Here is a 16,167-nt window from a genome sequence, read left to right as displayed (position 1 = left end):
GGCCTTCTCTGCGGAAATCCACTCATAGATGTTTTCACACGCATACCCCTGAAAAATGATACAATAGTGTTTTGGTATGTGTAACATTCTTGAAAGCCATCTGAATTCTATTAGGCAATTTGTCATTTGCATGATAACTTGAGTTCCCACATTGGGAGAAAATTACATAACCCAGAGAAATATACCAAGAAAATGAAAATCAAATTCAAAATAATGACTGTGGAGCAGAAAATTGGTATTGTGCTGAATTTATGTGATCAATTCTAAGGAAGCCCAAGGTTGAAGAGGTAGCACTTTGATACAAGTCAATATTTATATACATTAAGGCTCACACTATTATATATATATGCAATATAAATATAAATTCATATATACCACATCCAGTCTAGATAAAGGATATTTACTCTTTTCTTTTTCCTGCTTTTGCCTTTTATGTACTCAGCACTCTGGCCAAACAGACTGTTTTGCATTTCCCGAATTTCTCAAATAGACACTATTTTATTCCCATTGCACAGAGGAATAAACTGAGGTTCAGAGAGGTTAAGTAACTTAAAGTCAGGTCCTCTGAGTAAATCCGATGCAATACACATACAGCCACAATTACCTCCAAATAAGACTATTTGACTAGATGAATTGTCTTCACACTATGTTCCTCTCATCCCAGGGACCCTCCAGAGTTTCCTCCTAACCTGGCTGTGACCAAAGCATCACTGCTTTAATCTCTTTTGCATTTGGAATTCCTTCCAAAGTTTCACCTGGTAGGTGGAGGGTTCTTGAATTTAAGAGAATTCCAAAAACATTGGCTTAAAGCAGCAGGGGTCAGCAAACTTTCTTATGTAAAGACTCAGATAGTAAATATTTCAGGCTTTGGGGGCCATATATTTTCTGTTACAACTACTGAACCGGGCCATTGTAGCACAAAAGGATAGCCGATATGTAAATGAATGGGCGTGGCTGTGTACCAATACAACTCTTTATGGATCATGGAATTTGAATTCCATATAATGTTCACGTGTCATGAAATATTCTTCTTTTGATATTTTTTTTCTCACTCATTTAAAAATGTAAAAATCATTCTTAACTCAGGGGCAGTGCAAGAACAGAGGGAGGGCTGGTTTGGACTGAGGGCCTCAGTTTGCCAAGCCCTGGACCAGATGGTCCCTAAAGACACTCCCAGTTCTCCTGCTGAGGAAACCAGAGTAACTTTATGAGATGCCCATTTTCTGACCCCCTAGGAGGCACTCCTCTGGTATGCATGCCCATGGCAGATCTGGTATGCATGATTTAGTGTAGACCCAGGCAGTGGGCTCACCACGAGGCACTGAGGTAGAGGGCCCTACCCGATAGATCTTGGAGGTTTATTCCTATGGAATATAAACTAGATCTTCAAACTGTTTGTCACTGCCACAGCCCTCAGACTGGAATTTTCCAGGATTCCTAGGGGTGTGGTCATAGAATCAGTCTTTTAAGTTAAAACCTTGAGAAAATTAAATGCAGCTTCTCCTGAGAAGAAAGGCTGAGCACCTTTGCCTCAGGGAAACAGAATGAATGCTTTGAAAAATATCACCACCTCTTTCTCATCACCTGCCTTACTACCAACAAATGATTCAACGCTACAGAGAATATAAAGCAGTAGGTAGGAAAATATATAATTCCCTGAGTAATTCTCCACCGGTCATGTTTCATTCCTCCCAGCCTACTTTATGAAGAGGAAGTGCCCTTTAAGGAGTCAATAGGGCTAAGTTATTATTCTAGAAGAGGGCCCATACTAAGACACTGCCTGGTGAGAAGGCACAAGTCTTGAAGTATCCCACACACTCTGAAATGCTCAGCCCAGCTCAGCTGTGTTATTCATTTAGGGCCATAAAAAACTCACTCTGGTTGTGATAAGCTCTGGACACTTACATAAAGACTATAATGTAAACTAGCCCCCAAAGACCCAAAAAATAATTGTGACGGAAGCTACGGCTTCTAATTTTTGTTTAGAGTCTAAAACCTGAGTGAAACAGCTACCACATCCCTGCACAAGGGAGATGGCAGCAGTGAGTCTTATCTTCAACACTAGTCCCAGTCCAGTCTCCCAGGGTGGATTATAGAGAACAAGGCTCAGGCTATCAGATGAAAGCCACAAGAAAGCACAGGGCAATTCCTAACTGGCAGTACATTCTAACAATGAAAGCCACTGAACAATAGAAAGGGATTGCCTGCTGCTCCTCAGAAAATGGCTTACGGCCATATGTTGGAGATGTAGTTATCACCCCTGGGTGGCAAGGTGAAATCGATAACACATACAGGCACTTCCTACTGTAAGAGCCAGGGTCCATCTGAGGATCAGTCACCTACATTGCAGCTATTTCCGTGGATACCTGGAAGCTGAAATCCAGCCAGTGTCAAGTGGTACACCTGATAAGCTGTCTGCCATTTTGGGCACCATTTTGTAATTCACAAAAAGGCACTGTGTAGACTTGCAACCTATACATTCAGGGTTCTGAAGGTTGCTTCTGAGCAAGGGTTCTGGATCAACTAACAGCCTCCGAAGCCAAGCCTTAAATACAGATGTTAGAACCAGGTATGTACTGGAACTTTCTCCTTAGAGTGAGAAAGACTCAGTGCCAAAAGGCCGAAAGACAATGTGCTCAAGGTTAGCACAACTTCCGATGGGAACCATCCCTGGTCTATTTCTCTGGATCTGCACGTTATCCCACATTTATAGGGACCAGGACTTAGTATTATTATTTTTTGAACTCTCATTTGGAACTGTCTGGCTGTTTCCTCTTGCAATAGGCTTTCAAATTGCCAGATATCTTAAGTGCTCTGAGAGGATCTCAGCAAACTCAAAATAGCTATGATGGGTTTAGACCCTCCTAGAAGAATAAATTCAAACCCTGAAAATTTCCAAACTGCTTAAGGATCTCTGAATCTCTCCTCCTCTGATCAAGGGCTTCCAGTGATGCATGCTAGTTGATATCTCTGCTAGTCTTTGGGTCACTACCAGAGCTTTTTAAGAATTATTATTCCAACATGTTTAGCAACTTTTCTAAGGTAATCATAATAACAACAATAGCAATAATACCCAAAATGAAAGTAATAGCTTCCTGCATTTACTGCTAGACAATTTGTATTAAGTTTCTTTTTCTAATCCTTCCAAAAATTCTCTAGAGTAGCTATTATTGTGAGAAAGTTGAGACTCAAAGTGTTGTATTATCTAGTTCAAGAGAGCATACTCATTAGAAAATCCTGTATCTGTTCTCAGATCTGTCTGGCTCACAAGCCTTTGCTCTTAAACCCATGTTGCTTCAACTAAAGACTTTATTTCCATAGAAACTTCTGCAATAATATGTCAATCCCTCTATTTTTTTCCTCTTCAGAATCACCTAAGCATTCCATTATGTGAAGTGGCAAGGTTTATGGAGAGTGATCCTATGATTTTATGGTTATGACCCACATGGGACCTATCACGTCATAGTGCCCTAGGATGTCCCAGTGCAAAGAGCCCCTGAGGCCACCACGTTTAACTTGAGACCCAGAGATTTAGGAACAGACAAGACCCTGGGCACAACTCCCCTTCCTTCTCCAGTGCCTTCACAGTCTTCTTTTTGTTCATTCTATCTCATCTGTCCCAAATTTTGTTATGTGATCATCTCTTCAGGGCAAGGACTTGTTGACAAAGTTTTCTGGACTGTTTTACTTCTTTTTTTCTTTTCTTTCTGTTTTGCTTCTTAATACTATAGCAATCATAAGTCATAGTAAAAATAAAACAGAGAGAGTTTTCACACAAATACAGATTTTGTGAACTACTAGATCCTGTTGAACAAACATCTCAAGTCACTCAGGAGGTCTACTGTGTTCTGTTTACATCTAATTGAAAAGCAGAAGAACAATTGTTGTTTTTTAAAAGTTACACATGCAGGCATACATTTGTATGAGCGTAATTATTTTACATTTTGGGATATCCAGTGTGTGATTAATTTGTCTATGGAATTAAAACCTCGTGAAAAGAGATTACCATTTTTCTGCTGAGACTACCTTAACTGTAATGGGTTGTGAATGGTACTGCTATAATAATTAAATCCAAATCTTCCACTTTCCCTAGAGTAATGGTCAGCATTAGCTATGGATGGGAATGCAAACAAGTACATGTATATACAATAATAAAGCTTAATAGGTCAGGGAAGGAGTGAAATTAAATGAATGCCTAACACTTCTAGAGATAGTGGCAGGCTAATGGTAGTCTGCCTTCCTAGTTATTTCCTCAACTTGTGTTTACTGGGACTTGAATATATGCATCAAATTGTCCTTTATTAACAAACACACCCATACCAAGCTTGTTGAACTGGGAGTGTTTAATGGCAATCACTATTTAGATTGGCTGTGTATTTCCAAAATTATACAGTGGAGGGCCTTTAATTTTGATGTTAAAATCATACAGAGTTGAGTGAAGAATAAGATAACTGCTGAGCTCAAGTCTGTGTACTCTGGCTCTGGATGTGCTAGTTCTACTTAAAGGAGAGTGGCCTGAAGACCACCATTTCTGGATCCAGCTTTGAGACTCCATGAGACATTTCCCAACTCACCATAGCTTACCTTCAGATTGCTCAGTAAATTTAAATGAGAACAAAACCTCACGAAGACTCTGCTTGTGATTACTTGTTAATAGTATTAATGAGGTACACTCTTTCTAACTGTGATGATATATGTCCAAACTAACAATGACACCCTGCATTAATTTTGTATTTTCATGAAGAATTTCACATGCAAGAGTTTAACTATTATCCCATTTAACAGATGAGATACACGGATGAGAGTCAGAGACAGTAAATGTCTTACCCAAGATATCAGAGTTTATGATTAGGCAGTAGTTGAATCCAAATATATTGACTCCATGTTTTCTTTTGTTTTGTGTTTTTTTGTTGTTGTTACTGTTGACTTTGTTTAATATATCATCCTTCGTAAGTTATACCATCTATGAAAACATTATATACTCTCAAGTTCTGGCTGAAGATGGCATGGGTTCCATATTTACCGTCATGATTTCTTTGCTGCATGATCATGAATAAGCTCCTTTACCTCTCTAAGCTTTGGTATTTCCATCTAGAAAATCGGGCTAATAATAGCACCTCCTTCATAGGGTCCAAATGGCATGCTTCTGATCAAATACTTAGCCCTTTCCCTGATATGGAAATAAATACTCCAAATGATAGGAATTGTTTTTCATTTATTTTGCTAAACACTTAGATATAAATTAACACATAGCCATTGCCTACCTGTATTTACTCACACACATACACAGACACACACACACACACACACACACACACACACACACGGAAAGTAAAGCCCTTCATGACCAACAAGAAAGAGCAAAGAATGCTCAGAAAATTGTAATCAGTCCAGAGAGGCTAGGACTGCCCCCACTTGAAGCCTGGAGACATGGTCTAAAGTTGTATTGACTAAATAAAAATATTAACACCAATTGATCTTTGAAGGTTGTGTATCTGGAATTTTAAAATAATAAGCACTCTTTCCTCTATAGCTCAAACTTGGAGATAGAGCTAGTGGCGCTGGAATTAATATCCCTGTAGAAACAGAAGGCTGTGTGTACTCAATAAACAATTTTGAAGGTCCTAGTTCATCACCAAAATTCAGACCACTCGTATTTTTCAGGTACCTTGCCTTAGGAGAGAAAGATTTCTTATCCACCTCATGGGTTAACATCTCTTGGATCAAATTTTACAGGAAAAGATCAGTCCTATATCAAAAGGTTAATGACTAACCATTTCTCCCCCAACTATTTTGTTGCCACTGAGCTACCACAGTACGGAGGGCACTGAAAGGTAGTAGAAGTTCACTGGTCCTTTTGACTCTGTCATCCAGAGAGCCCCAGCAGGCTTTGACAGCAGCCTCTGGAGCTAGGGGCTGTTATCATACCCCTATTCTTTCATGGGAGACTCAGAGCATCTTTTCCTGTAGCCATCCAATGCCACGTCCCACCTCCACAATGATTGATCAGTACATTTATTATGCTTTCAGTAGTAAAAATATATAGACTCCAGTCATCTCTGGAGATGCTGAAATAGTCCTTTTTTCCCCTCTTGATTTAGGGGAAGGTAGAGAGGGAAGATGTGTACAGAGTATGACATAAATATAAGAGCTCAAATATCTAATTAGCTGAAAGAATCTTGGTTCCTTCTGCACCTTTGACAGAATTGCAGCTGTCAGATTGTAGCTCCAATATTTTATCCTCGTTGCAAGATATATCTGAGGATGATTTAGAAAAGACACTTTCTAACATGAACACCACTCTGGGTTTTTTTTTTTTCTTTTCTTCTCTTTTCTTTTTTTGTAGGATGCTTGAGGATGACCTGAAGCTGAGCAGTGATGAAGATGACCTTGAACCTGTGAAGACATTGACCACTCATTGTACTGCCACTGAGCTCTACCAGGTAGGAACAGCTTAGGGCTTGGTTTGGGACCTGAAGGGAGGGACCAAAAGGAACTGGAATGGTTTGGCCATCCACAAACCTACCTCCTGCTTTGTTTCTGGGCTTTGGAGAGAGGGAAATAAGCAAAGTGTTCGGGAACAGGTCAAATCAGCTCACAGTTTCATTAAAACTATAGTAAGGAGAATTGCTTTCACCTTCTCCCTCTGCTTCCTCTTTGATGTACACAATACTGATCATCAGTAAGCAATTGAGATTCTTTCCCTCTCTTGCACAAAGTATCCTCTTGAGTGAGGTACAACTTTCCTTGAATGACACCAGTGTGAGGCTTGGAGCCCATGCTCATTCATTCATTAAAATATGAATTTGACTTCTCCGGTCACGTGTCCCAGGTCCACCACTTCAGAATACAGCTGAGAATCAGTTCTCGGCATCTTGCAGTTTTCATGAACCTTCAGACAAAGGCATCTGGCCAAAGTTTGCTGCTGCTCTGTCTTATTCCATTGTGCATTACAAACATTTACAGTAGTTACCACTAAATTAGGTGGCAGAAATGTGTGTGTTCAGCATGTCCAATGAGACTGGATTCTTGATGTGCCAAGGCCAAGGATCATTTATGAATCATGAGAATGGCAATGTAATGTGTGGTGTCCATGATGCCTGGGATGTTTTCTCTGTGACAGAGAACTGTCTTGCTTGTGTGGTCCCTCTGGGTGTGCTGATAAGCTTTAAACAAGGAACACAGAAGGATTGCCTTTTTCTTTTCTTTTCTTTTCTTTTTTCTAAAGCCAGTGCCTGACCAAATTCTTTCTACAGTGAAGTCTGCTAAGTTATAAAACTGCAACCAGACTGTGTTCAGGATTGCTCGTGCACTGGTATTTCAAGAGAGTTAACAAATATGGAATTCCATATCACTAAATATTTTGTGAAGAGCCTGCGAAGAAAAGCTTAGGAAAAATTCTCAATGCTTACCTACTCCATTCTTGTCCACATTTGTTTATCTCACTAGAACTCCTACTATCCAGTGTAATTTTTAAAACTCGAACACATCATTAATGTTATGTCACCAATCCTTTCTTCTCTTTTACTTCTCCCACTTTATTTTGCTTGCATTTTTGATAAGTATGTAAAAACTGAATCTCTGTAACTTTGGTGCTTTATCAAGAACAAACACAAATGTCTCCCAGGGGCTTGCTGTACATTTAATATACAGAATGCAAACAGTCCCTCTCCTACTTGAGTGATGGGCTTCAGAGCAAATGTAAAATGAACATTTAAATTCCAATGTCTGCTATTCCTGCTTTCTGCATCGAATGGGCCAATGACAAGAGAATTGTATTGGCAAATTTAAAAGAAAAGCCTAGATCATTGATTCTGATAGATGGAACATTACATTTTAATGGAAGTATGCAAAGCAGTAAGCAATGTGAGAGTAGATTTTGCACGTGGACTTCCTCTCTATGTGATTACATAAATTCAATCTGCTTTTTAGCTGCTCACGTTGTTTTCTGTATTAACCCGAAGAAGTAGCCCAAATCTGGGTTTTTAGAATGTATGGGGTGACTTTGTGTAAATGCTGAGACGCTTGGATAATCCTGCTTGGTGAGTTGGAAGCATTTCATGGCATGCTCTCTTTAGACCAGTCATGCCTTCCTCAACAAAGCGTGTCGTTTGAAGTGGAAGTTGAACTGGAAGAACTAAAGGCAAAATGACAACTTATTCCTTTTAGCTGGGTTCAGGAAGCAAGAAATGGGCACAAGGTTATAAGCATGTGCAAATGCACCCTCCACATAGAGTTTGAATACTAGTTAAAAGGCCAAAAGGATAAGGCCAAGAGAGAATGTGTGTGCCGTAGCAGAAGTGACAGTGACAGCCATGTTTGGTGAGCTCTGGCTTTATGAGGCCTAACATTCTTTTTCAATGATGTGTGGATTGAAATCATTTTTCTTTTTTTTATTATGGTAAATTCACATAACATAAAGATTCACCGTTTTAAAGTGCACAATTCAGTGGTATTTGGTACTTTCATAAGGCTGTGCGTCCATCACTAGTTCCAGAATATTTTCATCACCCCAAAAGGAAATCCCACATACATTAAGCAGTTACTCTCAATTGTCCCATCCCCTTAGCCCCTGACAACCACTAATCTACTTTTTGTCTCCATGGATTTGCTTATTTCATATAAATGAAATCATACAATATGTGACCTGTGGTGACTGCCTTCTTTCACTTACCATAATGTTTTCTAGGTCCATCCATGCTGTTTCTTAGATCAATACTGCATCCGTTTTGTGGCTAAATAGTATTCCATTGTCTGAATATACTACCTTTTGTTGATTCATTCATCCCCTGATGGACATTTCAGTTGTTTCCACCTTTTGGCCATTGTGAATAGCGCTAAGAGCATTTGTGTCTAAGTTTTTGTTGGAACACCTGTTTCCAGTTCTTTTGAAATGGCATCTTACAATTCTTTTCAATTCTTTCAATTCTTCCGCCTAAAAGTGGAGTTGTTGTCATGTAGTAATTCTATGTTTAACTTACCTGGGAGCTGCCAGTCAAGTCTGAAAAATCATTTTCTTTTCAGATGAGATAACATAGTGCCATGTAGATAATATAGTTATATTCTCTCATTTTATAATTGGCACCGTCATACCTCCGGCAACATAGGGGGAGTGCTGAGAGCTCCCATTTATGGAACCTCCCGATGTGTCCAAGGGGCCAGACCACACCATTGATTTGAGCTGACATTATACTTAGAAACTTTCTCAGACCCCAGTGGCTACATTCATATATACATACTCGTACAAAAAAGCTATTAGCTTTCTGGAGACATCCTCAAATTATCTCATCCATAATCATTGCACCTGGACTCACCTAAAGGGACCCAAACTGTCCAGGTTTAGTGAGTACACACTGATCTTTTCCAGAAAAGCTCCTAAGACATTGTGCTATGGTTTACAACCTAAAGAATCCTAAGAGAATGCATTCCAAATGCAGATATGAAAATGAAACACGGGATCAGGATGTGTCAGTTTCCAATTTGACGTCCCCGTCCTGAGTGTCTCATAATCAGAACAACCTCCCCTCTTCCTGCCCTAAACCCCCACGTGTACCCTCCGTAGTAGTTTTAGCCATGCTAAGCAGGTCCTGTGCACAAACACCGCTATAACAATTAGGATGTGTTTAAATGCTAAGTATTATTCCTGTAAATGAGAAAGTGGAGCATGAGGCCAGAATGGGAGAATTATAATATACAAATTACAGGTGCCAAATGGTCAGCCATGGAGACCTAGGGTTATAAGAAAACATCTCTAACAAAAGATCTTCCCTTTTAGTCACTCTTAAAATCAGAGGTACACAATCACATATGTTCATGGTGTCACTGAAAAAGTGACAGTGATTAGACCCGAAAGTATTTGTTAAAAGCTTCCATGTTCCCTCCACATTCCCCACTGCATCTCGCTTTCTCAGTTGAGACTATTTAGGAAGCAGAAATGTCCATGCTGTCTTCTAAGGTGGTGTGGCAGCGCTGGCAGTGTGAGGAGCACGATAGATGTATAATCAAATGGGTTTGAATCCTGGCTCTACCACTTGATGGGTGACCTTACACTAAAGACTTCAGTGTCTCTAAAATGGAGATAACAATAGCAGCTACTTCATTGGGTCACGGGCATCATCATTATTGTCACTACTAATGGCAACGTAAAATGTTTCATACTCTTGGAAATGCTACATACGTTCCTTTCCCTTGTCTTGTAAGAAATAGGATGTTAAAGAGAGCTGCTAAGTGAAGTACCTGGAAAACAGCCAGTATGTGGCAAAGTTGAATGAAAAGATTGTTTTATCCTAACGTGTATTAGCTGTGTGTGCCTGGCCATTAGGAATTGTAAGTATAGTCATCAAGAGCATGGGTTTTGAAATAGAGATGCCTGGGCTTCAATCCCAGCTCCATCACATGCGAACTGCATGACGTTGGGCAAGTCCCCTACTATCTTGTAAGTCTCCGATCTCTTAGCAATAAACTCAGGAGTATGGTAAGGATGAAATGAAGATTGTGTGTAAGAAAATGTGTGTTTGAAAGCCACAAGCTCTATACAAATAGGTGGTTACTCTTCTTTGCGGTTTTTTAAAACGTTAACTAGCACCTGCCTCATTTGGATCTGTTGGTAAATAGATATTGCCCTTCACTTTGGCCTTGACGTCCATAGGGATCTGCTAGGAGCTGAACTGAATGTCCTAATTGCCGCTCAAAGGCATCTATTGGATGTGAAGGATCTTTCCTCCCCTCTGATCCCTGACAAGTTTTAAACCAGACACCCCAGGAGCAAAGGTCAGGTTGCCAATGACACTGCACCAAGTCCTCCAGGAAAATTACATGTCTTTAAAAGAGAGGTTTTTTCAAAGGACTGACAGAGGTGGAGTGTTGAGTCATGCATTTTGATTGCAGCTCTTATTTTCTTTTTCTGAGCCCTGGTGGAAGGCTGTACTCACTTTGCTGTTCTCTCAGGAGCTCCCCCGAATGGGAAATAATCATTGGAAGTTGACATTGGACATTGGGATATTCCAGAACCGTGTTTGAATTGGATGCAGCGTTTTGCACTTAGGGTCTGCAGAAACATACGTGTTGCAATACATTCTTTTGGAAGTTGGATATCAATAACATGCTTGGGATGTGGGGGCTATATGATGTCCATTGGCCAGCTGACTGAATTTTTCCTTCTCAGCTGCTACTGTTGGCATCAGAGATGTCAAGACCAACGCTGGCCTTCCCCATACGACACTTACTGAATTGCCATTTTCAAGCCAGTCATTCAGGGTTGAAAGCGATGCTGTGATAAGTCCCCTGGGATTTGGTGAGAGAGTGGCCTGATGCAATAGGACAGGATTTGTGGGAGTTCATAGGTGTAGGGTTCACTGCATACTCTAACCTCATAGCAGCGATCCTTCAGTTTTCCTTTTGGGCAAATATTTCTTATGTTTCTCGGGATTAAAAGAACCCATGAAAATGAGGGGTTAAACCTGGAATCAATTTTCATTTACAGCTGAGAAGCAGTTATTGATGCCATGCTTGCAGTTCAATAAAAGATCTAAAGATACAGACCTAGTGCTTCTCTTTCAAAATAAGCCTAATCAGTCTCAAATGTTTTTTTTTAACAAAGAAATTGTATTGACAGGTTTATTAAAATTGCTATCTTTAAAGTTTTAAGCTATCCACAATTTGACCTATTCCAAAGGCTTCTAGAATGTGTGGTGACCAAACTCCAGTGCTCCCTCCAGCACATATTCATAGAACCAGGTAAACATCTGCTTAATATTTCATTGAATGATATCATGATGTTTGATTTACGCAGCTCTAAGCATGCAATCTGTTATACTCTGATGGCAGGATGGGCTGTGATACCTAGTTTCTGAAGCCAGGTTACATATGGGCATGGCTCTGCCATGCCCTAATCATCTCAGGTTGGCGTTAGAGCAGCCGCCTTTCGAAGTATAAAGGCCATAAAAGAAACAGGTATTGTTAGAAACCTCCTTTAGGGCATTTTAATATTAATACCTTCTTGTTGTTAGTGTGAATGAGACTGAAACCTTAGATAACGTCATTTACCCCAGTCAGAAGTTCAGAATGTGGAGACTATGGCTGGAAATGTTCAGTCAGTGACCAAGCTCAGCTAAAGGGCTCTATGTAAAGCTTGGAGTGCTATGTCAGTGCTTTCAAAACAGCTGAACAATTCAAATTTGCTTGGAGCACGAAGGGATTCTAATGAGTTGTGCCTGGATACATGATTGTAAGTAGCCCCGATGTACGCAATTTTATTTAACCCAATCCTCTTTCTTTTTCTGCCTAAGGATTCTCCTGGTCCCCTTAGAAATGCACACTTAATTCAAAGCACGTTACTGGGAACGTGTGGACTTTTAGACTCGATGCTAGTAGCTGAGCTGCACCTCAAGCATGTTAACATTTACAGAAAAATAGTATATTTTTACCTTTTTCCTTCCACTTGATCATTGTTTCCTTTTTTTTTAATTAAAATTTATTGGGGGTGACAATAGCTAGTAAAATTACATAGGTTTCAAGTGTACCTTTCTGTCATACATCGTCTATAAATCCCATTGTGTGTTCACTACCCAGAGTCAGTTCTCCTTCCATCACCATATATTTGATCCCTCTTACCCTCATCTCCCACCTCCCTCCCCCTTAACCTCGGGTAACCACTAAACTATCGTCTGTGTCTGTAAGTTTTTGTTTCTTCATTTGTTTGTCTTGTTCCCTGATAATTTTCTTTGTCTGCAGATCACTAATTACCTCAAACACAAAACAGCTTGCTTTTAGTCCAGGTTTTTGCTTTTGGTTTCATGTTTCATTGGATTTTGTCTGCTTGTTTTTGTTGTTATTGTTGGGCCAGCTGAAAGTCTAGGTTGTTATTTGATCATTGCAAAGGAGATAAATTCCAGGGTAGCAGAAACTCTGAACATTCTGGCAGCTTTGGGATGTGTCCTTTATACCGGTGATGGGCATCGAACTTTCAAAACATAGTAGCCGAGTTAAATTCAAGCCCACTTTTATGTTTCAAGTTCACTAATGAAAACAATGCAATAAACGTTACTCCGGCTATCAGCTGGATCTTTTGAAGTTCATGTGCTGTAGTAAATGTGTGTGTTGTGACAACAGATACCCTTCCCTCTGTAATCGTTACTGTTTTTTTAGTTCCAGTTCCCCCTCTTCATGTTGAACAAGTTGTTACCTCCCTAAAGTTCTTCTGCATTTCCATTTACTTTGTTATCAGCAGAGAGGCCAGCCTGTCAGAGCTATAGAAACAGCAGATGGATTAGGATGAAGCCAGGTGCAAAATAACTTTGATAGAGTCTTTTAATGTAAACAGTTTATCTGTCATTGCCTTTCATTCAAATCCCCCACAAAATGATCGAGTTTGGAGGTTAAGTCTGCAGAATAGAGATGAATAAAATTCGTAAGTTGTCATACTCTATATCCAACAATTAGAGAATGAGAGGACATTTTAATTTATTCATCAAAGACAGGAAAGTAAATAGGATAACGTATAAGGTTAATAGAATAACATTGGCCTTCATATTCCCAAGATTGTGTTTCCCATTTGGCTGTTTGAACGAAGAGACTAGATTAATAAGAAACTGCTTAGGGCTTGTATGATGTGATTTTTAAAAATCTCCAGGCAAGTCTGTGACTGTTTAGAAACCTACATGCCGAATTTTTTTTTTTTTTTTTTGGTCGTCGTTGATTAGGTATCCTACTTTTAGTACCAAATCTTTTGATTTATAATCTCCATAGATTACTTTTTTATTGTAATCTCAATAAAATGCTTTGAGCACATAGCGATGCAGAGCAGCACAAAGTTTGTACATGTTGTGTTAGTCACGGTTGATGACCAGATACTAGCTAATGTCCATGATAACTTGTGAATTATCCATTTATGAACATTTCGATCACAAAGCCAATGACTGTTTCGCCTTGCTTAAAACTTTTCTCACAATGACCTGAAATCAAGTATTGATGAGGGCATGCTGCTTGCCCCAAGAACAAACAGAAACAAAAATGGATAGAATCTGTTATTTCAGAATAGATAACTCTCATGTAGGACAGGGATGACTGCACCCTTTGTCCCCACAAAGAGCACATGGTGCGTATCTGACCCTATACAAAGGGTGGCAGGGCAAATAGCAGCCACCTCTGGGAAAGTGGGGGTCACTAATTTGATTGGAATTATTGGAAGTTTCCAAATACTGAGTTTAATGAGGGTTCTAGCATATACTAGAGCAATATGAACATCTCGAGTAAAAGCTGTGTAATAAAGCACTTTGCCAAACTGAAAACATAAGAGTTTAGCATTTATATGCTGGCTTTGAAAATTTGACTGGGGTTTTGGTTTAGGACCCAAGGAATGCTTTGCTCTATCCCCCAAATATCTGCCATCTGCTGGAAAAGCTACCAGGCAGGCTGTAAACACCCAGGACCTCGTCCTGAATGGAAAATGGAAGCTGTCTTATTCTTTAGCAGCTATAATAATTTTTTTTCAATTCATTTAGCAAAATCAAAGAGTACAAGCAGAAACATTGTAAGTACAATGAAGAGGTGGCCACATTTGAAGTTAGCTGCCAATCCAAGATTAACCATGCAAAATTCAAGTGGATGGGCAGACAAAAGCAGCAGACCCTTCCAAAATGCATGGGGTGGCATAACCCATATTTCTCAGTTATCTCATAGGAGTTTTTGGAACACTAGATACAAACATTTATAAACTTCCTAGTAAATCTGGTTTCTTGCTAATGGAAGTGGACTCAGATTCCATATTTAGCCCTGAATCATATATGTATATATACAGTCATGTCTCATATGTTCTGAGAAATGCATTGTTAAGCGATTTCCTCATTGTGCAAATGCTTAGGGGCCACGGTGAGGAGAACAACACAAGATTGAATCATGCTCAAGAGAAAATGATGCAATTAAGACACTCTGTGAATGACGCTGCTGCCGGCAGAACACAGCATACCATTTGACAGCAAACTTTTTTTCTCTCTATGTAGAAAGAGTACACTATAAAATAATTATAGAAAGCATAGTAAATACATAAGCCAGTAACATAATTGTTTTCTATCATTATCAAGTATTGTATACTGTACACAATTACATGTGCTAGACTTTACACGACTGGTAGCACAGTAGGTTTGTGTAAACCAGCACCACCACAAACACGTGAGTAATCCATTGTGCTACAATGTTACAATGGCTACGAGGTCACTTGGTAATAGGGATTTTTCAAGTCCTTTATAATCTTTGGGGACCAGTGTTATATATGCCATCTGTCATTGACCCAACTGTTAAGTGCCACAATCATGACTTTATACTGAAATACTTGTGTGTATATTAAAATGTAGAGTACCATACCTTAAAATGACCATGGAGAGTCTTTACTCCAGCTTCCTAATTTTGTCAATAAGGACACTTCAGCATGGAGGTGTCAGTCAGTTGGTATTTGGCATTGTATGCTAAAAGGAAAAATGTGTGTGTGTGTGTGTGTGTGTGTGTGTGTGTGTGTCCCTGTTCCTGACACAGAACTCCTAAAACCCTTATAATTTCCTAAGTGATGAGCATCTTCTGTTCTGATATTTGATCTATGACCTCAGTTGCTGAAACAGGCTACCAAATCCCTTGGAACTTCCTGGGTGATAGGGGTATCTTTGGTTCTAATGAGGTGACTGGATGGGCCTCTGGATGGGAGCTGATCACCAGGAAGACCAAACCATGATTAGAACCTTGGAACTCTCACCCTGTTCCCCCACCCTCCCCACTTCTCTAGAATCGGGAGAGGGGTCGGCAATGGAATTAATAATTGATGATGCCTACATGAGGAAGCCTCCATAAAAATCCCAATAGTATGGGGTTTGGAGAGCTTTCAGGTTCAGCGATCACATCCACATATTGGGAGGGTGACGCACCCTGACCCCATGGGGACAGGAGATCCTGCACTCGGGACCCTCCCAGACTTTGCTCTATGTACCTCTTCACCTGGCTAGCCACCTCTGTCCTTTACTGTATCCTTTAATAAATGGGTAAACATTAGTAAAGGTTTTCCTGAGTCCTATGAGCCACTCCAGTGAATTATTTGAACTCGAGGAGGGCGCTGTGGAAACCTCTCATTTATAGCCATAGGTCCGAAGCACAAGTGGCCACCTGGACTGCAACTGGCATCTG

The 16,167-nt window shown here is 39.9% G+C and overlaps 1 protein-coding gene across 4 annotated transcripts in view; it reads left to right on the top strand.

Annotated features, from left to right (window-relative positions):
* AFF2 (ALF transcription elongation factor 2) overlaps positions 1 to 16,167 on the top strand; it is a 479,304-nt gene that overhangs the window by 364,894 nt on the left and 98,243 nt on the right. For all 4 annotated transcript variants that reach the window (XM_081043310.1, XM_081043308.1, XM_081043309.1 and 1 more), the window contains one exon: positions 6,347 to 6,443. In XM_081043310.1, the coding sequence (XP_080899436.1) occupies positions 6,347 to 6,443 (97 nt within the window). The remainder of the gene's footprint in view (positions 1 to 6,346; positions 6,444 to 16,167) is intronic.

Source organism: Rhinolophus hipposideros (genome assembly GCF_964194185.1).
Source record: "Rhinolophus hipposideros genome assembly, chromosome: X".
NCBI lineage: Eukaryota > Metazoa > Chordata > Mammalia > Chiroptera > Rhinolophidae > Rhinolophus > Rhinolophus hipposideros.
This window is presented reverse-complemented; position numbering and strand designations above follow the sequence as displayed.